Source organism: Lemur catta, chromosome 8 (assembly GCF_020740605.2).
Source record: "Lemur catta isolate mLemCat1 chromosome 8, mLemCat1.pri, whole genome shotgun sequence".
NCBI lineage: Eukaryota > Metazoa > Chordata > Mammalia > Primates > Lemuridae > Lemur > Lemur catta.
The window spans coordinates 66,822,652-66,848,953 of NC_059135.1; the positions used below are offsets into that span (position 1 = coordinate 66,822,652).

At 35.6% G+C, this 26,302-nt stretch overlaps 1 protein-coding gene across 3 annotated transcripts in view; it reads right to left on the reverse strand.

Annotated features, from left to right (window-relative positions):
• Window positions 1–466: 466 nt before the first annotated feature.
• The window catches only part of GPD2 (glycerol-3-phosphate dehydrogenase 2), a 134,674-nt gene continuing 108,838 nt past the window's right edge, over window positions 467–26,302 (reverse strand). For all 3 annotated transcript variants that reach the window (XM_045560144.1, XM_045560143.1, XM_045560142.1), the window contains 8 exons: window positions 16,544–16,678; window positions 16,118–16,293; window positions 15,436–15,567; window positions 14,369–14,527; window positions 7,135–7,247; window positions 6,971–7,049; window positions 6,686–6,784; window positions 467–3,791 (listed from right to left, as the gene is read on the reverse strand). In XM_045560144.1, coding sequence (XP_045416100.1) covers window positions 3,666–3,791; window positions 6,686–6,784; window positions 6,971–7,049; window positions 7,135–7,247; window positions 14,369–14,527; window positions 15,436–15,567; window positions 16,118–16,293; window positions 16,544–16,678 — 1,019 coding nt within the window. In that variant the 3' untranslated portion in view covers window positions 467–3,665. The remainder of the gene's footprint in view (window positions 3,792–6,685; window positions 6,785–6,970; window positions 7,050–7,134; window positions 7,248–14,368; window positions 14,528–15,435; window positions 15,568–16,117; window positions 16,294–16,543; window positions 16,679–26,302) is intronic.

The following is a 26,302-nucleotide window of genomic DNA, read 5'->3' on the forward strand; positions in this document are numbered from 1 at the left end:
CTGTCAGAGCATTTATCAACACTTGGCAACCCCGCACTAACTTGACATGTAAGATGATCAAAATGGATTATGTAATCTTTCCCATTCATTTCTATTGATTTTAGTTATGATAAAATTCATCAGTGTGCTTGGGAACGCTTAGGCTGAAAGGCTCTGGTTGATAAAAAAAAATAAAATTAAAAAAAAAAGGAAAGGAAAAAAGGAATGCAACTGAGTTATAACAGGATGAATGTAATTTTAGAATAGGATTGCACAAATACAGAAGTCATGCCCTGAAGGCTGCAGCAACAAATTAATACAAATAACTCCAGCAGTCTCATAAAATTACATCTGTCTATGTAGATATTTCACTTTTGTGTCATTAAAAACATAGTTTGTGAAAATATTTTCAAACTTTTTTTAAACTTCAACAGTAATCAAAGTTATTTGTCTGACTACGAGTAACATCAAAATGCCAGCAAATGGACCATTTTAATCAGTTTTATTGATTCATGCTTCCAGTTCTTATTCAGTTAAAAACAAGGCACATTAAATACATCCTCTTATTGCTCTATAAATGCATGCAGCTCATTCTGTATATCAAAAGTAATAAATAATGGCGATAAAACACCAAGACAGTTATAAAAATGACAACCCAGCCTCAAACACAGTATTTAACAGTCCAATCTAGAACAATAACCCAACACAAAACATAAAAGTGTCACATATGAAAACATGCAGTGCGTATATCCACTCCAGCACTGGGCTTATATTTGATATTCTTTAAAAACATAGTAGGGCTTTTTTACTCCCTAAAAAAGGTTGACATAATGCAAAACAGTGCAAGTTATAGCGTCATTGACTTCAACATTACATTCATATGCCAAAAATCATTACAAATACATAAAGAAGAAAAAAAAAACAAAATCAATGATGACTCTTACAACAGATCTGGTAAAAGTCAGAATGAAATTTTTGTTGTACTAAAGAGAAAGCTACATATTTTGAAACAGACAAAACAAAGCCAGAAACCAAATCAGAATAGGGAGCATGCATTTAATAGCAGAAATCCTAAAGTTACACTCAGTATAAACCGATTGAAAGCAAGAATATTGCCAACAGCGTGATGGATAGGAGGCAGACAACCTTGGCTTAACAAATAATCCAGCATCATCACTATTGTTATGACCAAGGTGGGGGCTATTTAAGGTAGCATTCAATTCTCCAGCACAGACAGGGGTTCCTTCACCTGAATCCCCTTAAAGGTTCTTGAAATAAATCACTTGTTGATAAAAGGCAATCTCTGCACCACCCACCCCCACCTCAACAGAAACAACTAATATCAAGTTTTTATAAAAAGGAAAAAAATTCTTCTGTGCTTGGAATGAGTTTTGAAGGGGCTTATTCCCCTATTTCTCTCCCCCCCACCCCTTTCTTAAATCAAGTAAAGTAGCTGTACAGGTTTAATTAAGAACTTATAAAAAAAATGCTGGGGTGCTTCATTCACAGTAATGCCTTGAAACCAGTTTATTTCCAAATGAGTCTCCGGGATTGGTGAAGGACTGTGTGTTTTAGAATTTAGCAGATTTTAAGCAAAAGCAGATACGCTCAAAAGAAGGAAAGTGTGCTTTTCTTTGTCCTTAAAGGAACTTCACTCATAGCAAAGCGTGCACAAACAAGGCCTGTTTAACAAACACAGATCCGCCTGGGCCAGTCACATTTTAAGCCCGTTCCCTACTGTAACTGAACCAGGGAGGATACAAGTCATCGTTATCTTGATCTAACTAGAAAGAGAGAAAGAGAGAGAGAGCATCATCTAGGATGTCTTAAAAGACAGTACATTTACCTATTGAGTGTCACCAGGTTCTAAACAGTGAAATTTATTGTCTTGATAGAAAAACACTAAATTGCAAAGCCACATTTATGTGGAAAAAAAAAAAAAAAGCCAGTGTAAAAATTCACACTTTGAAAGAAAAAAGTTCACAGTGACACCTGGGAGCATCACTTGCTCTTTTTAAGTTTTCCTTTAGGAAGTGACAAGTATCTAAACTTCATTTAAAAATAAAATGAGTTAAGACGCAGCCTTTCCCTGTGGTTTTTGTTTGTCTCAGAGGTGGTGGGTGGGGGCCTCGGTGAGTGAACCTCCAGTGTTTATATTGTGACATACAGACTCATAACTCACCTGAATAAGGCATAAAGATACTCTACAATGTTGACATAAATAGAGATAACAGCACAAAAGTGTTTTATGTACCAATTTAAAAAACTAAGACTTCAAGTCTGTGCAATAAAAACCTGCCGTGAAATAAAGTGTTACATTTCCTATTACGTTTCAGAACCTGATCTTAAAAAACAAAAACAGTGAGTAGTCAGCTTCATAAGAGGAAGCACAACTAATAAATATTCAGATGACTAGTTAAAACGCCACCTAAATATGGCAAAAGCATCCCAAACTGTTTTTTTAAATTCCACACATTACTTGTTAAATTCAATGCACACTGATTTTTGCTTTTGGGGTGGGGGGGGGGGCGGAGGGAGTCATTTTTTCATTTTTATTTCTAGTTGACTGAGAATATTTCCATTAAGTACAGGAGGTGAAAGGCTTTAAGTAGCCACAATGACCTTGGATACTGAACTGTCTTATTTTACATATAATTATAATTAAAGTTAACTGAAGTCTATTCTATCCTCTTTTACTACATATGCAAATACCCCAAAAAAGTGATAGGCCAGGTTTGACAATACCACAAGCTCTAAAATTTAGGATTTGGTGACTGAAACTTGTGTTATCATATATGGATATATAAACACATGTTCTTAACCCTTAAATGTATTATTACTGTAAAGATGGGAGAAATTTGGTCTCATTGCATTGCATCCAACTTGCTACTTCAATGCTGGTTTTAAAGTAAGAAAAGCAGGGATCTTCCTTGGCAACAATGACAGTCAAAGAAAACCAGCAGTGACTGAGGAAAAAAATGAACTGCTGAGCTGAAACTATCACTGCAACTTCCAGCAAATGTCAGTGCTATCCTTATCTTATACCTGTGATTCTGGAAGCCTTCAGAGTTTCTTTTTGAGACTTGCTCCTGTAACCAGATCTAAACTTTTTCTTCCTTCTCCGGCTTGCCAGTCATGCTCTAGATATAAAATTGTGCAATATTGTTTGGATGGGGAAGACAGACAAGCTGGAGGAAGAAGGGACTGAGAAGTCTCCAGAAACACTGTATCATTTCAATAGGTCATTCTCTTTAATAAATGCTATCTGTAAGCTTAATGTCCAGAGCTTTGTGCATGTCACAAAATTTCTGTAGCTTCTTTTCTCAATTGTTGCCAAAATATTCTGCCTCTAGAACTGATTTAGAATAAATGAATAATTAAAAAAAAGAGCATGTCAAGTCTAACAGGTCACAAAATGGATGTAAAATGTTAAATCAATGTGCACTGAAAATGAGAAAAAAGGATAAAATACACTTTTTAGAAGCTAGATTGAATGACAATACAAATAAAATATCAGCATATAAAGTTGGCAAATATACCAACATCCTAAAGTTTTGGAATGTTTTCCAGTGTTAAAAAAGGCAGCTAGTCATATTCACTATTTTAGAGTGGTTTAAGTCATCTCTGGTTGTTACATGGTGATTTGCTGTTCCTACGTTTGTTGGCTGTGGATTTACTGCTCAGACTCACAATCCTCCACAACTACGGTCCACTGGAATTGGAACTCTTCTGTCAAGGTTCTCTTCTGCAGTTTTCATTAGTATAGCAAGCCGGCTTCCAGACACCCTTCCTTTTTGAATAGCACTCATCAGCTTAAAGAGAAAATACACAACAGATTCAGAGGACAGGCCAGCTTATTTCCTTCTTCACAGCATTTTAACGGTTACCATTACAGCAGGCAGAGGTAATTAAATGCTTCATCAAAAACCATCACAAGTACTACAACTCAAATCAGAAGAGTACAATTTTTAAACATTTCAAAAAGAGGGGAAAGAGCAGGTATTTCACCACTGCTGCAAAAGCCACATCTATCTAGCAAATCAGCTTGCCTTTAAAGGCAAATCTTAATGCATCATTTTTTGTCCCTTAATGTACTCAGGGCATTTCTTTTTTCTTTTTTTTTTTTAGCAACTTCAAATATTGGCTCTTTAATTCCATGTAAAAATCTTAAAAAGAAATCTCAGGGATTGAACAAAGACAAACCATGACCTATATTTATCTACCCTTTTTTAGTGTTACTGTACTTGACAACTTCAAATCCCCTAAATCCAAATTCCTTAAAGACTTTTTAAAGTAATTTACATTTAAGTCCTTGAAAATGGACCCAGAGATCTACCTTAAGAATTAAAAGCACTCCACAGCCCAGATTTTAGCTAATTCATTTTTATCCAATGGATAAAATCAGAATTAGTCTTGAAATTACATGCAGTCAGCAGGCAAAGGCCTTTAATCTGGAAGCCACTTTGCAATTACGAGCATGGAGATTTTTTTTTTCCATTTCACGTTAATGTGATTTTATCTATTTGCTTTTCTTGATCTCACTTCCTCAATCTTTTTTATTTATTTACTTTAAAAGAACAGATTTAGCCATTCATCAGAAAAAAATATATAGGAAAATTCTTAAAATATTTTTAGGATCATAGTTTTTAGGCTGTCAAGATGCATGTCTTAAAAACAGCTCTGAATAAGAGTCAGAGGTATCTGCCAAGGGGCTGGGTCAGAATTTCTTGACCTTATTAAAAGCTGTTTCACAAGCTATCACTTACTGGAGATGGAATCCTACATACAGAAGCCCAAACCTAGAAATAAAGTCATGTAACCAAGCAATATCTATAGTGATCCTTCTATAAAGATTATTGAAAACCCATACCTATATTCAAAAAGGATGTTTAATGGGATAAATGTGGGTTCTTAATCTTCAGGAGAAGAAAACATTTTATTAAAAAAACAAAAAACCCAAACATACACATTGCATCTGAGAGATGGTATAACAAAAGGAATGCTGACATCTAAAGACAGAACAATTTGTTTATTGTTTTGTCTCTGATGTCAGGAAGACTTTCAAAGTTTATCAGAGCTAACAAAACTCACAAAGCTAGAAATTGTTTTAGCCATAAACAGAATAAGATGCACAAACCTCTAAACATTCAACGTTTTCTTTAAATACTACATGTATCTAGAAACCATATTACAAGAAAAAAATAACATTTGGGTGTGAATATATTTCATGAGAAATACGGTCAGCATTTCTTAAGTTGAAAATTACACTGTGTACCTAGCAGAAGCATGAATGGTCTCTTTCATTTTGAATTGGACAAAAATACTCAATTATTAAAAAACTCTACAAGAAAACCTATAGATGGTTTAAATTATTTTCTATGTTTTTAACTCTACTGCATTCAAGAAAACCCAAACCACATAACATATCCATAAAATTAGATTCTTATTGTTTCTAAAACCCCAGGTCTTTCAACCCTAAATTCTGCTGCTTATTTACAACACACATGAAATGAACCATAAGCCATTTCTTTGAAGAAGTTTTCTAAAATTCTGAGACAAACAATAAAATATTCTCTAGAAACACTACACCAAAAAAATGCATTCAGTGGTGTTCAATTCCCAAGCATAAATTTTCAATTCAATTTAAAATGTGCATTTAGTTAAACAGTAAGCTAAAGAACTAAACATTCTTTTTTGTAATGCTGGACACAACCTGTGAAAATTTTCTGCATTTAGATTCAACAATGCTCTTATCTGCAGCTCATCTCCAGAGAGACAATTACCATTTCCTTTGCCTTGATCTTGTTTGTTTAACTTGACACAGTGAAGAAAGGGCTGACATTGACCAAAATCCCTAGCATTAATTTATTTCATGTTCAGCATTCATCATTGCCATGGTGCAAGCAAGACCTGGCATTCATTTGAAATACCTGCCCAAGAAGCGCTACAGAAAAAAACCTGGCTGCTTGGAAACCAATACATTCGTCATATGATCACAGTCATATGGACAGCTACAAATAATATAGGGATTTATTGAATTTCTTTCTTTTAAGAAACTTTTAAGGAATGATGTGTAGCATCTAGTTTGAAGTTAAAGTAACAAAATTTATTTCCTTCATGGCTACAAAGATTAAACAATTGAACCTTGAATAAGTTGGAATTGAAAATAGAAATATTTAAATTATATGGTCTTGATCCCAGAGTACAGGTTTCTTTCCTTTTGATTTTCTGGTGCTTTATAACATAAGAATCTAATAATTACATTCTCAAATGAATATGATTCTTAAATGAATACAACTATAATTTTTTAAACTTCCTCCATAAAAAAATTACTTTCCACATTAGAAATACTATGTTGTCTCTTGTAAAGTAGGCAGAGAAAAGCCCAGCAGTGTTATTTCATGGCATACTTCTTTAAAAAGCATGCTTCATATTCAACCCTTTAAGCCATAAATAACTTGGCTTTAATGTCAATTAACCAATGTAACAGAACACTTCTTACAAAAAGAAAGAAAAAACCATGCACCAAAGTAGAGCCTTATCCTTGAGGGCAGACATATCAACTTTTGCTGGCTTCAAGCTTTCTCCTTTTTCAGAACAAAGTGACAACTGTGTGGACTTAAAAATCCATTCCTGAACATCCATTTATGATCATGACAACCAAAAGATAAAAGCAAATACATTGTTTCCTTTCACTACAACTCACCTGCAAAAATTCATTGAGTTCAACCTGTCCGTTTTTGTTCAAATCTACTTCATTCAGCATTTCATGTAGTGTATTTTCATCCATTTGGACATTGATACTCTAAGTAAAAGCACAGAGCAATGAGGTTTAATTAAAAATTATGCATATCCTTTTACTAATGTTACTAAATTTTCAAAAATGACAACAAAAATATTACTTGTAGAAAGCATTAGATGAGAAAAATATCCAATATCATCTTTATATTAGTCTACTATCAGAGACTGATATTGAACCAAAGAAAATTACCTCTAATACACGCTGAACATCAACAATGGTAATAAAGCCTTTTTGGTCTGCGTCAAACTTATGAAATCTCTTCTTGTACCTGGAACACAACATTGAATAGAAAAAATATACTTACATAGGTGAAGAGGAAAAAAAAAAGAAAGAAAGAAACTTGTAAGAAGTACCTGTCAATGTCTGAAGGCAGCAGGCTGATTTCAGAGCGATCTGTTAACTGTTCTGATCGAGATTTATAGCCCATTTCATAATATAGAAACTTCTTGGCTGTTTCAAGTTCTTCCTAAAACAGAGATACATACAAAGTTCAAAGACTTATGGAAAGAATTACTGATTTTTTTGTCCCTTTTTTCCTTTTGGTCTTCAAAAGAAGCTGATCCTCACGTATCTGATCAGCACAAGTCCTGGTTTACTGAAGTACAATTTGCATTCAGTAAAATGTACACTCTACCTCAATCAAAATCTAGAACATGTCCATCCTGCTAAAACCTTCCTCATGTCTATTTGAAGTTGATCTTTTCTCCTTGCCCCAGGCAACCATTGATCTGCTTCCTGTCACCAGAGCTTTCCTTTCCAGGAATTTCATATAAAAGTTTTCATATAGTATGTAGTCTTGTGTTTGACTGCTTTCACACAGCATGATGATCCTGAGATTCATTCATTTTGCTGCATGTTTTGATATTTTATTTCTTTTTACTACAAGTATTCCTATACAGACTTGGCCAGCAAAATCTACAGGACCAAATTCTTGTAGTTTGGTGACAAAAAAGCAACTAAAGGTGAAGGTATCTAGGACTTGAGCAACTACTATGTGACATGAAGTGCAAAGGCAGAGCTCATGAGATTAGCTATACTGAAATTTTGCTACTGTGGTTCCAATAATTAGGTGAAAGTTACAAAGTCGTGGAAGAAATAAGCTATCCTCAATAGTTACTCTTCCTGTTTTCAATGTCCCAGTCCCAAATGATGCTAACTATTGCTGCAAAAACTCTTAGTTTTCATCATGTCACCGTCCCATCTAATAACTTCCAAAATGACTCCATTGTAGTGTATATTGTTCATAAATCTCTCTTATCCACCCCACGCCCCACTACCACCACACACACTTCTCCCCCGTACATACACTTCTCAACCTTATTGATGTGAGCTGGCCATGTGACCTATTTGGCCAGTGGAATATGAATGGGTAGGATACACGCCACCTTTGTGTAAATGCATTAAAAGAAACAAAAAGACAGCGCATGTTCTCACTTACATGTGGAAGCTAAAAAATTTGAACACATGGAGGTAGAAAGTGGAAAAATAGGTAAAAGAGCCTGGGAAGGGTGAGTGGGGAAGAGGGGGAGGAGGAAGAGAAGTGGGCTAAAGGGCGCAGACACACAGTAAGATAGAAGGAATAAATTCAATGTTTGATAGCGGAGTAGGATGACTATATTTAACAAAAGTGTATTATACTCAGGTGACGAACACCTGAGTACGCTAACTAGATCACCAGGCATTATACATAGGTAACAAAATTTCTCATGTACCCCATAAATTTGTACAAACAAAAAAGCTTTAAAAAAAATTTTTTTAAGTAACTTTATAGTTTTGCTTAGCCTTTCTCATTCCTATGCCATAAGAAAGGCATGTCTCAGATGAGACCTGAAGCCAACCTGGAATACAGAGAACAGCCACAGCAGCTAACATGCAGGCTTCATGTAATATAAGTAAAAAATAAATGCTTGCTATGATAAACCACTGAGATTTTGAAATTGCCTGTTATACAGTATAACCTAGCAAAAACTGACTAATACACGTCTTAAATTCCCCAGCACTCCATCAAATGATTTTACTAACTCAACGGCTCCCAAATTATGTTCTGAAGAAGAGTGTCAATGTGAAGTAAAATAAAACAATGGCACATATACTTTCATGAAATGTGTTTTTATGTGCTTGGTTATATCAGCGATAAGACCTCTGACTCTATTTCCTGCTGAAGACAAAGTTTTTCTGAGATTATTCTTTTCCTATTTTCCTTCCTCTTAGGAAATAGATAATAAACATGTTCTTCCTTAATGCTCTTAAATAGCAAAATAGAAAGTTATCAACACTAATTAATTCTCTCAGCTTAAAAAATAAATTAAAAAGATGCATGTATGTATATATAATAAATAATACACATAAAACTTGTCTGTGGAGTCTCCATCTCCAAGGGCATTCCTCGCTGACAGAATTCTCTCTTCACAAGAGAAAATCTACCAGTTGTCATAAATAAAATTATTTTCCTTTTCCACCAATTTTGTCCAACCATTTTCAACGGAACTGGTTCAAAATTCATCTCCTTGGAAATGCCATCTCTGCTGCTGCCCTCCAACAACAATCTCTCCCTCAATTCACGGCCCTTTGCTGCCTGTGTAATTTATCCATACTCTATCAAGCAAGGAATCATAGAATTTCAAAGCTGGAAGAGATTTCTCCCTAAATGTAACAATATACTTTCCTAACCCAACATTACTTTTGTAACACTCCAGAAATGGAAGCATGAAGACTCTTGTCTAAATAACTCTAGCAATAGAAAGGTAACTTAATACCACTGAAGGTAGCCCATAAAGGGATGGCTCCCCTTGTTAGAAAGTTTATGTTGAGATTAAATCCACCTCCTTATAATTCATCCAATTTGTTTGGGATGGGCAAAACTTTCCTACAGTAGAACACACATAATGTTTTTTCATTTTTCCGGTCTCACAGCTTAACAAGTATTTAAAGATAGTATCATGCGCTTTCCTTTTTAGAGTTTTCTTTTAGTCTAGAACTACTCTTCTGCATAAGACATGATTTTGAATCCCTATACCATGCCAGATAATTTCCTCCAGACTACAACTGGTCTGTCATATAATACAATTATCAGAATAAAACACAATACTTGAACAGAGATCTGCCAAGTACCTAGAAAGGAGTAACTATCAGCTTCATCAATCTAGATATATAATTTCTATTAATGCAGTTTAAGATTGCAACTGGATTTCAGGGCAGCAATGGACCACTGTTAACAGCTATGCATTCACAGTTAACTAAAACCATATTTCTTTTTCACATATGTTACTGTTAAGCCTTGTCAAATCTATCTTGAATGGATGGAGTTGTTTTTCTACCTAATGTAAGGTTTGCCATTTATCTCTATTAAATTATACCTAATGAAATTTCACCCATTGTTTCATTTCATCAAACATTCACTCTCCCTCCAGTTTCTTGTTACTGGCACACCAAAGACACATGCCGTCAACATTGTAATCTAATCATCTGAACTAAGGTAGATTAGGTCAAGACCAGGGACAGACTGCTTATGACCTGCTACCAGAGACCTCTTCTGAGCCCAACACTGGTTATTTAACTAGCCACAAATCTACCAATTTTACAAAGACATCACATGGGGCTTTATAAAATGCTTTATGGAATCTGATACATTATGTCTATAACATTTCCCTGATCTAACAATCAATCTCTTTGCTCTATGTAAAAAGAAAATGAGATATATAAAATGATTTTATGTAAGTGATTCCTTACTAGTGATCACTACTTCTTGCTAGATGCTGATAAAATAAACTTAAAATACTGTAATCTAGAAAACCACCCAGGATCAATGCCAAACCCATTGGTATCTGGGTTGCAAACTCTATTTTTCTTTTCTCTTCTTTTTGAAATTTGGTACTATATTTGCCTAACTTCTGTCTTCTGGTCCCTTTCCTATTGGCTATGTATTTTTAAAGATCAACAGTAGGTAAACAATCCCAGCTGCAAATTCTCTGAGTACCCTGGGATATAATTTTTCTGGGCTAGCATAAAACTTATTTAGAGTAGCCTATTTGAGTATCTATGCCTCTCTTATATTTACATTTTATTATTTTCACACATGAAACCAGAGAGAGAGAAAGAGAGAGAGAGAGAGAGAAGGAATAACACATTGGTACTAAACTGTAAATTGAATAATTCTCCCTTCACTCCAGCATTCAAGAATGTGATGCTTGTCACCTTAAGCAAAACTCTAGGATAGGCCTTGAATTTTTTTAATTTTTAAAAGTTATTTTCGGTGTCCTTAGCATTTTTTCCTCAACACTCTAACAATACCTGATACTATTCATATATATCCATGTTATTCCTGATATATATCTCCTTTCACTGTTAAGCATCTATCTTCCAATTGTTTTCAATCTGGTGTTTATCAGCTTGCTTTGCCCAGAGTCACTCCATTTTTCCTTTTGCTCCCTTTCTTCCTCCTTATTGGAATCAATTTTGAAAAAAAACTTTCTTTTTGTGAGATTCTCTAAATCTACTTAAGTGTCTTCTTTTTACAGTCTTTCAATGAAAAATGTATCTTTTGCCTGAACGTTATAAAATTTATCTTACCAAATCCTGCAAGGTAGCATTTCTCAAAATATGTCCTCAGTATTATAGTCCCTTTTGCAGCCAGCCCTCCCAAAAAGTGAGAGTTGGGTCTGTCTCCAACTAAGTTCCCTTCTGGAAATTGAAAATACACATAACCATTTTAAAGGTTCCAAATTACCTGTACTAAAGAAAACAGTTTTATTTGTTTAACTCAGAACTCCTACACTCTTTTGACCATGTAGTTGCCTTTTCATGTACATTAATTTCTGCCCTGTAGAATACAATCTGGCAATGTCATTTTCTCTAAATATACCTACCAACTCCTCTATCAATCTCCAACCCCCCCAGACATTGCCTTCCTCCTTCATCAGTTCTTCCAAGTTGGCAGGATTTTGATCTTGAATAAATAACAGTTTCTCTAAATATTTCTCTAAATTTTGGGAAATATACATACATTTCAGATATAGATATGTGTGTGTATATATATATATATATGTATATATATGCCGTGAGTCCCTGATTAAATTTCAAGATTCTTGAAACTATGAGCTATTTATTATTCCCCTAAAATATTTGGTACAATGTTCAGTATACAAGTCACTCATTAAGTATTGACCAGTAAAAACAACCACAATTCATCTACGGAGAGTTATTTATCATTTCGTTCCTCTTTCACTTTTGCAGGTTAAATAATCCCAATGCTTTTAACCTTTTCTCAGAAGTCCAGTTTTCTAACCTTTTAATTCTTTTTTTTTCCCTCTTCTTTGTTCTCTCTAGACTGTCCACAGCTCTCATTAATACTCCTGTGTCTCAGATACTGAGTAATAACTTTAGGTCTTTTATTTATGTTATTTTGTTAAGGAGGAGGGGAGAGTATTTCTGAGCACATAAATCTGTTCATAAAATCTGAACTGAAGTTGAATCCAGCTTCCCAGGGAGGGCCAAACCCAACAAGTTTGCAGAATTTTCATCCTTTTTCCTACCTCCTACAGCCTGAATTCCTAGCACAAAATATGTTCCTGCATACTCTAAGCATTCCAACCATAATTTTTAGAAGAACACATTATCCCCAAAACTTCTATATGGTAAAAATGACTGGCAATAGTACAGGAATAAGATTCATTCTTGTGCTGCCTCTCTATAGAGCCTTAGCTGATCAAACTGAAACTCCAGCCTGGAAGAGCTATAAGCCAGTGTGGCTAACGCAGAGGCAGCAGGGCAGGGTGGGGAAGGCTCACGTGCCAGGGTCAGAATACCTGGTTTTCAATCCCCGCTCCATAATTTACTGCTTGTATGAACTCTGACAGGGACTTACTCTGTGAGCCTGTTTCCTCTACTATAAGTAACTCTTTCTGAATGGTGACTTCTAATCAGTACACCACAGTACATTACATTAAAATTAGTAGCGGAGAATTTTTTAAATATGGGGTCCCAAAAGACTCTCACTCAGTCCAAAATCAAGCCTCAAAATCTGCCCATTTCCCAGGTGTCTCTTTGGGAGTCTACACCAAAATGAGAATGCTTTAAGGACAGGCCACGTGCCCAATTCATCCCTGCACCTTCAGCACATGACATAGATGCTCAATAATGTTCATTCACTCATGCCACGTGAGAACACAGCAAGAAGCCATCCTGTCTATGAACCAGGAAGCAGGCCTCCTCCAGATCCCAAATCTGCTGGTGTCTTGACCTTGGACTTCCCAGCCTCCAGAACTGAGAAATAAACGTTTGCTGTTTAAGCCACCCACTCTATGGTATTTCTGCTATAGCAGTCCAAATGGACTAAGACATACTTTCTTCCTTATCTTGTGGGTCACGACCCCCTCTTGAGTCTTGTCACTCTTCCTTCAACTTCACTAGCTATTACTTTTTCTTTTTCCTGGATTCTTCCTTATTTCCTCAATTTCTAAATTTTGGTGTGCTACAGGGGTCAGTCTTGGAATCACTCTCATCACCTAACTACACTATCTACATGATCTCATCCAGTCTGATGGCTTAAATATCAACTCATATTTATATTTCCAGCCTAGGCCTCCTCTCCAATTTGAGACTGGATCATGTTTTAATACACTGAAGCACCATTAATAAAACTGTTAAAGAAGGGACACCAGTTTAGGGGAGGCAAACTATTACAATAATCCATGTGACAGATGTTAGTAGCCTGAATCAGGGTGACAGCAGTTGAATGTGTTAAGGAAGGACTGAATCCAAACCATTATTTAAAGACAGATACAGTTAAGATGTGCTGGTGGATTTAGATGGGGTGTGAGAGAATGCATAAAGTACAATACTAATATTTTGGCCTGAGCAGCCAAAGAGTAGAATAGCTATTTATGACATGGGGAAGACTGTAGGAGTAGTAGTTTGGGAGTGACAAAAAAAGAAGCAAGAGAGGTGTTCCCAAAAGTAAAAAAAATAGTTCAAGAAGGAGAAGGGAGTCAACTATGTCAAACATTGCTTTTTGGTCAAGTAAAATGAGGACTGAGCGTTGACAAATATATTGAGCAACATGGAGGTTACTGGTAAGAATGACCAGAGCTCATCCAGCGAAGTGGTGGCAGAAGAGCCTAAATGAAATAAAATCTCAAATGACACAAATGATAAGCACTTGGTGGTCAGGCAGTGAAACCACTATGTTTTACCAAAGGCAAATTAGCAGGTGTGTGAATTTCACTGACTATGTTCTAAGAGTGTTTTCAATGAAAAACCATAAAATGTCCTATCCCACAATCATTGATATCTTTCTTCTTCAGGAATTGTGACCAGAAATATAAGAGCATTTTCTTTAAGAGATTTTCCAAGAATAACTAAATTTTGGTACAAGAATAAGTTTCCATTTTCCTAAGGCCTAACAATACTAAACACACACACATACAAACACACACACACACACACACACACACACACACACACATGTGCAGACACTGTCAAGAAATCTGAGGTCACCGTTAAAAACTATGCTACGCTCTGCTGCTAATAGATCAAGCCATTCCACGTTTAGTAATGGGAACTGTGGTTTTAAAGACTTCTATACAATACCTCTTTCTTAAAATCATCCCAATTCAGTTCTCTGCCCATCAGCTCAACAATCCTGGGTAGGGCTTCCTCGGCTGCCTGGACATTGAGAAAGGCCAGGCGCGTGCGGCGTGAAATCATATCCACTGCAGTGCAGGCATACTCCTTAATCCCATATTTCACCTGAGTTCGAATTAAAGAAACATTATTAGTTTAGACCTTTCTTCAAGAAGAGGAAATAAAATTTCACTGAAAAAAATAAATTCATGCTTCGGAAAGGTGACATTTTTCTTTATCCTCTCTGGTTCTCCAGCAGTCATGAGACAAATAGTGGCATCACATGAGTCCTCCATCTGCCTGCCAAAGGAGGTTTGGCAAATAGGATAAATTGGACAAGAGTTAATGCCTTCTTCCCAAATAGAACCTGACATAAACATGCAAACTGCACCACTTCTCATTAACCATCCACAGTAATCACTTACCTCTCTTTGCTTATTCGTAACGTGGAGATTAATTTACATAGCTGAACAGGCACAGGACGAATATGAAAAAGTTATGGTCTCATCTCTTAGAGTAACCAGATGACAGAAACCCCAAATTCAATCAACAGGTAAATGCTTACTGAACACCAATATTTTAAGGCATTGCGAATTACAAGTAAATACAAATCGTGGTCTCTGGTTTCATAAAACTTGAAAACTTGACAAGAAATGCAACTTAAATCTTGAAGAAACTGTCACATCAAGGTATGTCATCAGGCAGGACATGGGTGGTACAAACTTAAAGAGCTACAAATTCACAAAAGGGACAAACAACTGTGAATTAACAAGACTTGAAATAGCTCTATGGAAGAAAAAAAATCCATATTTTATATTGTTATTATTACCATTATTAACAACACTTTGGAATGAAGATTAAAATTTTATAAGGGAAAGGAAGGGATCTGCATGGGAAAGACATTTTACTCAAGGTTTTAGCTGACACGTGTGGATTACAACTTAGCTACATAGAATTTTTAAAGAAGATGAAAAATGAACAGTTGAAAGGTACCCCATGGCAGACAAGAAATTCGCACGTGACCATTCACATACCTCTGCCTCGATATATGGAAACTCTGACACAAGCCGCACTCCAACAATGGGCCACCTCTTGCCAGTCACACTTGCCATTTTGGCCACCTCGAAAGCCTTATCACCATAGGTGGCAGCAAGATGCTGTGCCACCTAGAAAAACAAAACTGCATTAGGCAGGTACTTTGACTATCAATACCTCCTCAGTACAAAGCAAAAAAGGTACATGTTTATCTTGCCAGTTTTCTTACAGCCTGTAACTAATAGCTTTTGTAGAGTATCAGTAATTTTGATTCGGTGGGAGGAAACCATTTGGGCTTCGAATGCTTAGGCAAGCACTAACTCTACTACACATGTATCACTGTATTGATGACTGATGAAGCTTCAGCTTCATTTTGCTCCAGATATCACTTTGGAAGAACAGCATTCCATATGTTTAAGATGGAAAGAACTGGGGATGCCTTGTATACTAGGAACAAACCAAATACACTCCAGGTTTTAATAGAAACCATTTAATAAAATGCACATTGCTCTGGAAGAACTAAAGCAAAGTAAGATCCTCCTTTTCTCCTAATTTACTTTCCAGACAGAAACATACCCAGCAAAAAGAAACTCTAAATCACAGAGGCCACATCATGGTGGTCATCTGTTACTGACAACAGCGAGAGATTAAGAGGAAGGTGACATGGCAACACACACCCACCTCACTTTCAAGTCCATAATCCTGGACAAGCCTAATATAGAGTGTGGGGCTCCAATCTTTACCCCCTTGAAGGAAAAGACCAACTGTTCTACTTGGTCCTGCTTTCAAATTGTGAGTCTTGATAGCAGCATTTATGGTATCTTCTGCCATCGATCGATACGTTGTCCACTTCCCACCTACGAAGGTGTTGATAGACAATTGATTAGGTTGACATTCCTTATTTTTCTTATAATTAACCACTTACCAACTTATTAACAAAATTCACCTGTTGTTTATAGCAAACGTGGCAAAGCCATGTGTAAAGCTTTATTCAGAATCATAAAAAGAAAATCCTTGTTCATTAGAGTTAAAAGAGACTCTTCGTGGAACAATTTAAGTCAAGCTCGTATGTAAAGCACATCCAAATACCAGGGTAGTATCTCATACCTGCGATAGTGATAAGGCCACTCTCACTGATGTCAACAACGTGATTTCGGGAGATGGACTGAGTATCTTCAGACTTGGGATCTGTAACAAGGGGCCGGATACCACTCCATGCTGCCAGGACGTCCCCTCTTCTCACTAATGACGATCAACACCAAGGATTATGAGTATTATTCAAACACATATCAAGAAAAATATTAAATAATTAATAAGGAAAGAGTTCAGTGAAAGGAATACACATGTAAGCACTTTAAAAAGGAGAGACTACCCTTAAATATAAGAACTGAGTGGATAGGTGCAAAAAAAATTCATAAGGAATTATTTTGTTACAAAGATAATCTCTAAGAAAAAAGTCAGGGGCTTGAAAATCACTGACACTGACACCAAAGAGGAAGCAAAAGAAGCAAATATTAGCAACCCTGTAGCTAAGGCAACATGGAGCACTTAAAAGAAGAAAAAAGAAAAAAAAAAGCAGACGCAAATAAAAACCAAGAGACTTATGAATTGTTAAATTTCCTTCTAGAATATATCTTGCTATCTTTTCTCAGGGACAACAAAGGGTCTTATTAATTAAACAAACAAATTCATAACAGGGTATTTTCTCCCCTCATCAGTACCACCCTCTTATGGAGCATTTACAGAAGGCTTACCCCTGTGCAGCTTACTGGCCATGCACATCTCATCTCACTTAATCTCACAAAGCCCCCTAGCATTGGTTATTATTATTCCCACCCAACAGGTGAGAAAACAGACTGAAAAAGTTTACCCAACCAAGTTGGGCAAAAAACTTGTCTAAGACAAACTTCTTTTTATTTTTCTTCACCTTTGAGAAGATAAGCGTTTACAAACTTCTTATATATAGCAGAACAGCATCAGAACCTAGTTCTTTCTGATTTTAAAGTTCATATTCTTACCCACCAAATCGTACTGTCTCTCAACTGTTGAAAATTTCCATGCTCTACCTTTTTTGCTTCTCTTATCCCATTATCTTTATAACTGACATAGAAACAGGTATACTGGTTCCTTCCAGTAGGTACAGAAAATTTGTGTTATAGTGTGGACATTCTTCCAGTATTCAGGACGCCATGAAATTATCTTTTACTCTCTGTTAAAATACAATTTCCCATCTATATCCAGAACTGATGAAGTTTAAATTAGAATGAGACAACTACTGAATAGCATTTATTACTGACCTTAAAATGGCTGAGGAGAAAAGATCAGCTGTGTTTCTGGTCTACCACCAGGGGCAAAGGCAAAATCCAAAGGCAGGGTTTCAGAATCTATCCTTCTTTACCTAGATCAGCTTCAGGGATGGCTTAGTTCTTTTCCCCTCTACAGAAGGGAGCTGACTGCGTGCATCAATCCAACAGCTGCCTAATGATACAGACTACAGGGAAGCGAATGTCTACCTGGTCCTGCTACACTTACTGTGCTAAATCAGTTAATCCATCCCTGGATAATAAAGCCATAAATTTGCTTCAACTGTGACCTGGGGTCATATGAGACCTCCTTCATCATACTCCCAGCCATTACCCATACTGATAAAAAATTGACTTTATATAATAATCTTGAAAACTTCAAGACAATGGGAAAACTAGACCTCTACGTGCAAAATGATGGAGACGGGCCCTTACCTTACACCATATACAAAAATTAACTCAAAATGGATCAAAGACCTAAACATAAGAGCTAAAACTATCAAATTCTTAGAAGGAACCATATGGGAAAAGCTTTGTGACATTGAATTTGTTTTAATTTCTTGGATACGACATGAAATGCACAGGCAACAAAAGAAAAAAATAAAGTGGACTTCATCAATATTAAAAACTTGTGCATCAAAAGGCACTATTAACAGAATGAAAAGGCACCCCATGGAATGGAGAAAATATTTGCAGATCACATATCTGATAAGAATATATCATATATCCAGAATAAATAACTCCCAAAACTCAATAACAAAAAATAAACAACCCAAAATAAAAATTAGACAAAGGACATGAATAGACATTTCTCCAAAGAAGATATAAAAATGCACAACAAGCACATAAAGATACTAAACACCACTAATTATTAGGGAAACACAAATGAAAACCACAATGAGATGGCACTTCATACTCATTACAATAGCTATTGTCAAATAAAAACAAAACAAAACAGAAAATAAGTATTGGTGAGGATGTGGAGAAATTGAAACCCTTGTGCATTGCTGGTGAAAGGTAAAATGGTCCAGCTAGTATGAAAAATGTATGGCGGTTCCTCATCAAAATTAAACATTTAGAATTACCATATGATCGAGCAATTACACTTCTGGGTCTATACTCAAAAGATTTTGAAAGCAAAGAAAATTTATACACTCTTGTTCATAGCAATATTCACAATAGTCAAAAGGTAGAAGCAAACCAAGTATCCATCAACAGATGAATAAACAAAATGTAGTATATACACACAACAAAGTATTATTCAGCCTTAAAGAGGAACGAAATTCTGACACATGCAACAATATGGATTAGACATTATGCTAAATAAATAAGCCAGTCACAAAAGGACAAATACGGTATAATTCCACTTATAACAGGTACTTAGAGTGCTCATATTCATAGAGGCAGAAAGGAGAATGGTGGTTGCCAGGGGTTAAGGGGGAATGAGGAGTTAGTGTTTAATGGGTACAGAATTTCAGTTGAGGAAGATAAATAAAAAGCTTTGGAGATGGAAGGTGGTGATGGTTGCACAACAATGTGAATGCACTTAATGCCACAGAACTGTACACTTAAAAATGGTAAATTTTATGTTACATATGTTTAACCACTATAAAAAACCCAAGATATTACATAAAAGGATAAGTTGAGACAATTCAAGTCTCAAATTACGAGACAGTTAAGGAAACATTTTACATATAATACGCAAGTATCAGGACTGATATGAGCCCATACTAATGCCCATGCCTTAGTTCAAATTAACAAATCGCATGCAGGGAGCACAGTTTTGGGAGCATAGGGCAGGCTGGATTTCGGCTCCCACTCACCCCTTGGTCACGTGCCCTTACATGCTAAACATCCTGTATGGCTACACACAGCAACACCTGGAAAGTATTTAGATATTCTTTGTGTAAAAAGTCACAAAGACTCCTTGAAATATTTGGAACAGCTCTGAATTAAAAAAACAAAACACACACACACACACACACACACACACACACACACACACTCCTTACCAAGTACAGAAAAACGACCCTAAAAACAAGCTATATTAGATGACAGATAATCCCAGTCTTGATCTAAAATGAATAATAGATTTCTGATAAAGATAAATACAACTAAAGTAAATCTGACATATTTTTATATAGCTCCTTAAGGGCTATACTGTTAACATGACTAGAATCTGAAAGAATAGGTACCCATAAACTTCTACGGGAGTGTTTAATCAAATCCATATCTAAAACATTGTAACTGAAACAAAGGAAGAAAACATGATTAACTGATGAGGAAAGGCTAAGCTTCTCCGTCTTGTTAATTGGATTCTATCTGGGATCTCAATGCTGCGATTCCATTCCTAGATCTGCCCCTCTGATGTGTGCATTCTCTTAAATAGGTTTAATCCTGATAGCTTCCGAGGGTTAATTTCTGCTTTATATTATTCTATATGTTTTGTAAAACTTCAACACAAATAGAGCAAAGTGTTTTAATCTTTACCAAAAACCTAACTAGGAAATTACCACTATTTTCCATTAGAGTTCACATCGCTCTCTGAGATAAAAATAAAACTTAGCCAACCCACTTACTATGTCATTGTGGTCACCACACAGTCCCTTGAGTATCTGTGAAATTCCTTAAGTAGCCACACTGATCAGGAATTTGCTTTCAACTCTTGAAGCTCTCTGACTAATTTTAAAATTATTTGATGGAAAATTAGACTTTCCAGAGTAAATTTGAGGCATCTGCAAATAATCTGCAGCAAATGCTTTACCTTTTCTGTTGTAACAGGCAGAAAAACACATCTATGAAATTGCATTGGCTAAAACAAAAAGACCAAACTAAAACATTCAAGTTTTTCACTCATAGAGGAATATTAAATAAAACATTGTATACATTAATACCATTTTTAATCCTTACTTCTGGGATTGATATTGAAAAGAAAAGAAAAGAAAAGAAAAGAAAAGAAAAGAAAAGAAAAGAAAAGAAAAGAAAAGAAGAAAAGAGGGAGGGAGGGAGGGAAGGAAGGAAGGAAGGAGAAGAAAGAAAAAGGAAGGAAGGAAGGAAGGAAGGAAGGAAGGAAGGAAGGAAGGAAGGAAGGAAGGAAGGAAGGAAGGAAAAGAAAGAGGAAGGCAGGCAGGCACTGCTCGAAACATTCATAATGTGTTTTATGTTCCTTGACATCTTATCTCAGCACTCAGCTTTTTAGCCTAAGAATTGTATCAGATGAATGTTGGGATTAAACTTATTTAAAAGGATACATTTAAGGATAACCAAATTCCTTATTTGAAATATGAATTAATCTTTATGGCTGGCAGGAGTTTTATATTATTACCAAAAGGATGTTGGATCTGGTTATCTACCTATCAGTTTCCTCCCAACCTTGAGATTTAATGATTTTTATGGATTATTCAAAATGCTAATTTGCTGCGGAAGTAATTTGCCTCACCACTCAAGTTCAGTAATGACTGCTCAGGACCTTAGGTATAATCTACATCTATGGGGCACAGCAGAGCTAAACATGTGAGACATTAATTCGAACCTCTTGAATAAAAAACAGCAATTAACTGAGCTAACAGGTTTCTCTCTGTATCACCTATTTACCCACAGTGGAAAGCTTGCACACTGTTAAACAAACCCTAATTAAAGTTTTCTCAAGAAAGAGATTCAAAATAGTATATGGGTAGTCTGAATAAAGAAGTATTAAGATATCTTTTAATTCTGCCTTGTGCTGTTGTAGCCACGTTATAACCACAGGGGAAACAACCTTAGGATGAAACCAACTTGGAGGGTGGTCGAGTGAAGATAAATAAGGGTTATGAACCATAGACACTGCTAAGTCACTCAATTAATCACCTCTTGAGGGTTCTTATATCTGGAGTTCTTGACTTACAAGATAATCAATTTCTTTATTTCATTTAACAACAACAAAAAACACCCAAATTCAATGACTCTATTAAATTGAGTATTTCCTTCTCTAAATGCATATTTAAATACCCCCAAATTCTGAAGAGCAGCACTGTCCCACAGACTTTTCTGCAGTGACGCAAATGTCCCATAAGTCCACTGGACAGTTTGCTAGCCATTGGCGGCATGCAACTATTAAGCATTTGAAATGTGGTTTACACGACTGAGGAACTGAATTTCAAATTTCAGCTAATTTTAACTAATTTAAGTTTAAATAGCTACAAGTGACTAATGGCTATCATATAACAGAGGGCAGCTCTAGAGTAAAAAGCCTCCAAGCGGTAGATGGTAGATCTCAGACTTCTCCTATCACCATGGCCACCTCGTCCACATCTCCATGGAGCATCCTTTCATTGAAATTTCACTGTACTTCCTTTGCTCATGAGAATAAATTCTGCTGTAGTAGCCCCCAAACACTTTACTGTCATCCATGCTCCATATTTATCATTTCAACATATCCTCCCCTCTTACTAATCTCATGAGTTCAAAGAAATAAAAAATATTTTTACTTAAGTACTTCTACCCTCAAGTTCTTTCCCTGAAACTGGTTCTATCACCTAGGTTGAGGCCAAGAGTAAGTAGTGAACATTGCCCACTTTAACTCTCCATGGTGTAACATGTGAAGAAAATAACATAACCCAGGGTTTCTATGCTTCAGAGCTCAAAGATTCACTTTGATTTTTTTCTGGTTCTCACACTGCCACAATAGCTAAACAAAATTTCATTACTGTTTCATTTCTTTCTCACCATGTTGAAAGTCTTCAGCAATGTCAATTCAGATATTTCTCAATACCCTAAATTTTACATCAAGTAAAGGGTCACATCAGTTATTAAATATTAAGTAGAAAATTAAAGCAATATCTAACTGTTTATATCAAACTATAAGAGCTGATATTACAAAATGTAAAGCAAGAAATACCTGGGCCTGAGCCAATATGAGCCAATATGCTAAGCTTTATATAGGTTTCTAACGACTGTATATTTGATATTAATAATTGGATATTACCTTCCAAAATAAATGAATGCTTGCTTTAAATATAACAAAATGAAAGGAAACAAAACTACTATTAAATAAAGTTGAGAAAAATCCATCATTAAAAACCACTTATTAGAGTGGCTCACCCAGGTGGTGCCAAGTTGATTTTTTTAGGTGCCAATTTCCTAGATGGGGGAAAAAAAAAACCCTGGAGAACCTCTAGTGTGTACAAAAGTATTTGGCAATAGCTTCAAAAGGTAGTGAGAAAGTAAAAGAGTCCTTCTACCATCATGTTTAAGAATCATTTTTACTACATCCCTGATAAATAACTTATTCAGGTTTTAGTATACATAACATATGAAGAGTAAAATATAAATAGTAAAGTTGAATAGACAATTTTCACAGCTGGTTGAAAAAATTAAGTACAACATGATTGTTTCAAACTATAATATTTTACTCTTACATACTTGGCAAGACAAGTGTTTGTTTTAAAAATTAATAGAAAATGAAGCCCACAGGAAGTGACAATTAAAAGCTAAATATGTGGTTTGCTTCACATTGGTTATTTAGGCGTGCATTTTGGGGTGTTCTTTCTCATGTTTGCTACTTTCAAAAAAAATCAATAAAAGGCATGTGAAAATATCTAAATGAACACAGGGGAAATAGTGTCAGAAATCAATACTTCTCTACCGGCATGTTTAACCTGCTGAAATGAAGTGTTAATCACAGAAATAAGATACCATATTACATTTATAAACTAATGAAACTAGAAAAAGCAAAGCGCGTGACACCATAATTAAACAGCTGGAAGACATCCAAGCCTGTGTAAGTTGATAACCCTGGAACAATCTCTGGCAGTGAAAAGCCAGGTCTGCAGCGAGTTGATATGGCCAGCTCAGTTGTTAATTGAATAAGAGGCAATCTATAAACACTACTAATTGCATATGTGAAAACCTGTGTACAAGTAGAGAAGCTGCCTAGAGAAGCACTCCAGAGAAACTACATGCATAAAGCACTCGGCAAATCTTCTGTCTCTCTCAATCCCGTTAAGTCATAGCTTAGTTTTGCCACTGCATCCTTCTGATTAACCTCTACACAGCAGACTTAATGATACATTTTTCAAAAGATCATTTTTCTTCCTAACTCGATACGAACTGCAGAACTATCAATTACCCATTTCAGAAAAGAACAAACAAGTAATCTAGAAAATTCAGCCTGTGAATGGAAAGCTTTCTAAATTGTAAAAGAAGACATGGTCTTATTCCCAACAGGCAAAATGCTTTTTAGAATTGTTCCGACGCATTTTGCAGAAGTGTGGCAGCTGCTGTGAACAGCATGGAGTGTTAAGATTTGACACTTTTTTTTTTCTCTTAAGGATATAGCCATTTGGGGAGGCTCAGAAACTGTTGTCGGAATTTTACTTATCCATTTAATAAACCTTTTAGAATGATTATTTCAACCCTGGTGAATGTAAAACATTATAAAACTATTGCTCTAGGTTCTAAATCAAACTTTTTATTTTTTAAATCTGTAGAGAAGACTGGTTGGCCAGAGAGATCAGTCATGAGATATGAAATCTCTTCTAGTTTAACATTTAAATCCAAAGAAGGCTAGTAGAGAGCAAAGGTCATTGTCATTCTAAAGGTGTCTAGCAGCTTCCATGAAATGAATTGATAGACTAATCCACTCCCTAGTGGATATAATATCACATCATGAAACTCAGAGCTACCAATCAGAGTACTGCACAGTATTTAGAAGCACAAGTATTAGAGTCAGACTGAGTTACACTCAGATTACGGCCCCAAAGCTAACTAGCTATGGGCAAGAAGCTTAATGTTGCGGCCTCAGTTTCTTCAACTATACAGTGGGACTTACAAAATAAACCTTGTAAGGTTGTTACAAGTAATCAAAGAGATAATATAGGCAATATGTTTAGCATAAAAAGTATTTAGTCATGGTAGAGTGTTTATAAATGAAGCACATAAATATAAATATTAAAATACATTTATCAACAGTATGTAATCAAATGACTGAATAGTGTCTGAAGCTGAGTTTCTCTCTCACATTTTATCACTGTAAAAGAGAATATTGGGTTTCACCAAAATTTCTTGGGAAAAAATACAAATTCGAATGTCCTCAGTTAGATATAGACATACTTCAGCTAACTGACATTCTTTATCAAGACCAACTCCTTGATCTGAGGCCTTCAGTCAATGAGAAATATGAATGAAAAGAAACTATAAAGATTCATTCTTAATTATTTTTAAAAGGACAAGTTTGTAAGTAGGAAAGGTGTGGTAGATGGTGCACACACAGAAATAAATAGTCTATTAAAGAACTGTCACTTTTGCTTTTACCCTGGATTATTTGCTACCTGGAGGACCCCCCTTAATCTTAAAATGTCCCCAGACCACCAGGAAAAGGCCCTAATTTGCAATGGGTAGATGTTAATGTCAACCACTTTTACCAAACATCAGAATTAACAATAACTCTGTTAGTTTCACCAATTTCCTGACTACAAAAAGGTGTGTTAATTGAAAAGACCTTTATGGACCAACCAGGTATTGCCAAGTCTTCCATTTATTTATAGGCACAATAAAAATGATCCAGTCTCAGTTAAAGCCCAGGGCTCATTTCACTGGGGAGATCCCCACCTACAACATGGGCACAGCGGCCTTCCGGAACCTACACCTGCTTCCAGCACATCCAACTTCTCAGCAGTATAAGTAGTTAGATTTCTCATCCTTACTGCATTTGAACTTTAAGATTTTGGAAACTGTCAACATAGAGCTCTCTGCTCTTGAATTAATTCGGTATCTTGCTCCAACAATCTAAGCTTCCTGATGTTAAGGCCCAGATATGCACCTGCTTTAACAAATATTATACCCAGGTAAATATGAAATGAAGCAGGATTCATTAACAATAATAAATACTTTAAAATGCAATCATATCCAGATGTTTAAGCTCCTCCTAGATTGCAACAGGGGAAAAAAAGTATCAAGCTAAAATTGCACTGCAGTTTTGAGTATTTAAATATGGATGCTAAACAAAGCATGACTATTTCCCAAATAACTGTGTATGAGTGTGTATGTGTGTGAGCATAAACATTAACCACATGGATTTCAATTATTTGTATTTAATACATTTACACTATTATTATAGGTATCCATAGTGATTCTATTCAGGGTAAAATTATATCCATTACTTTAGATTAGAAGCAGCTAAGACTATACAATATAGATTAATCAATTAAACTAGGAGAGTCACCTGATTATTTTTTAAAGCAGTTTGTTTTCCTTGTAAATATGTGATCACATGATGAAAAAAATCCTTTAAGAAAGGATTCATAGATGCTAATTAATCTAAACTAAATCCAAACTAAAATAGTGCCTGCATGCCCTTCACTGAAGCCAATACTGTAGAAGATTTCTGATTTAATAGATTAAGATTATTTTTAAAAATTTTAATCTTACCTATTTTAACATGGAAAGATTTTCAAACTGCTACCAGTATCAAAAACCCTGAAAGTGTCTATAACTCATTTAAGTTCAAAACAGTCATGAGTAGCATACCAGTTAGATAACGATCTTGTTGCTAAATATAAATAAAGAATCCTTACCCTCAAGTGAA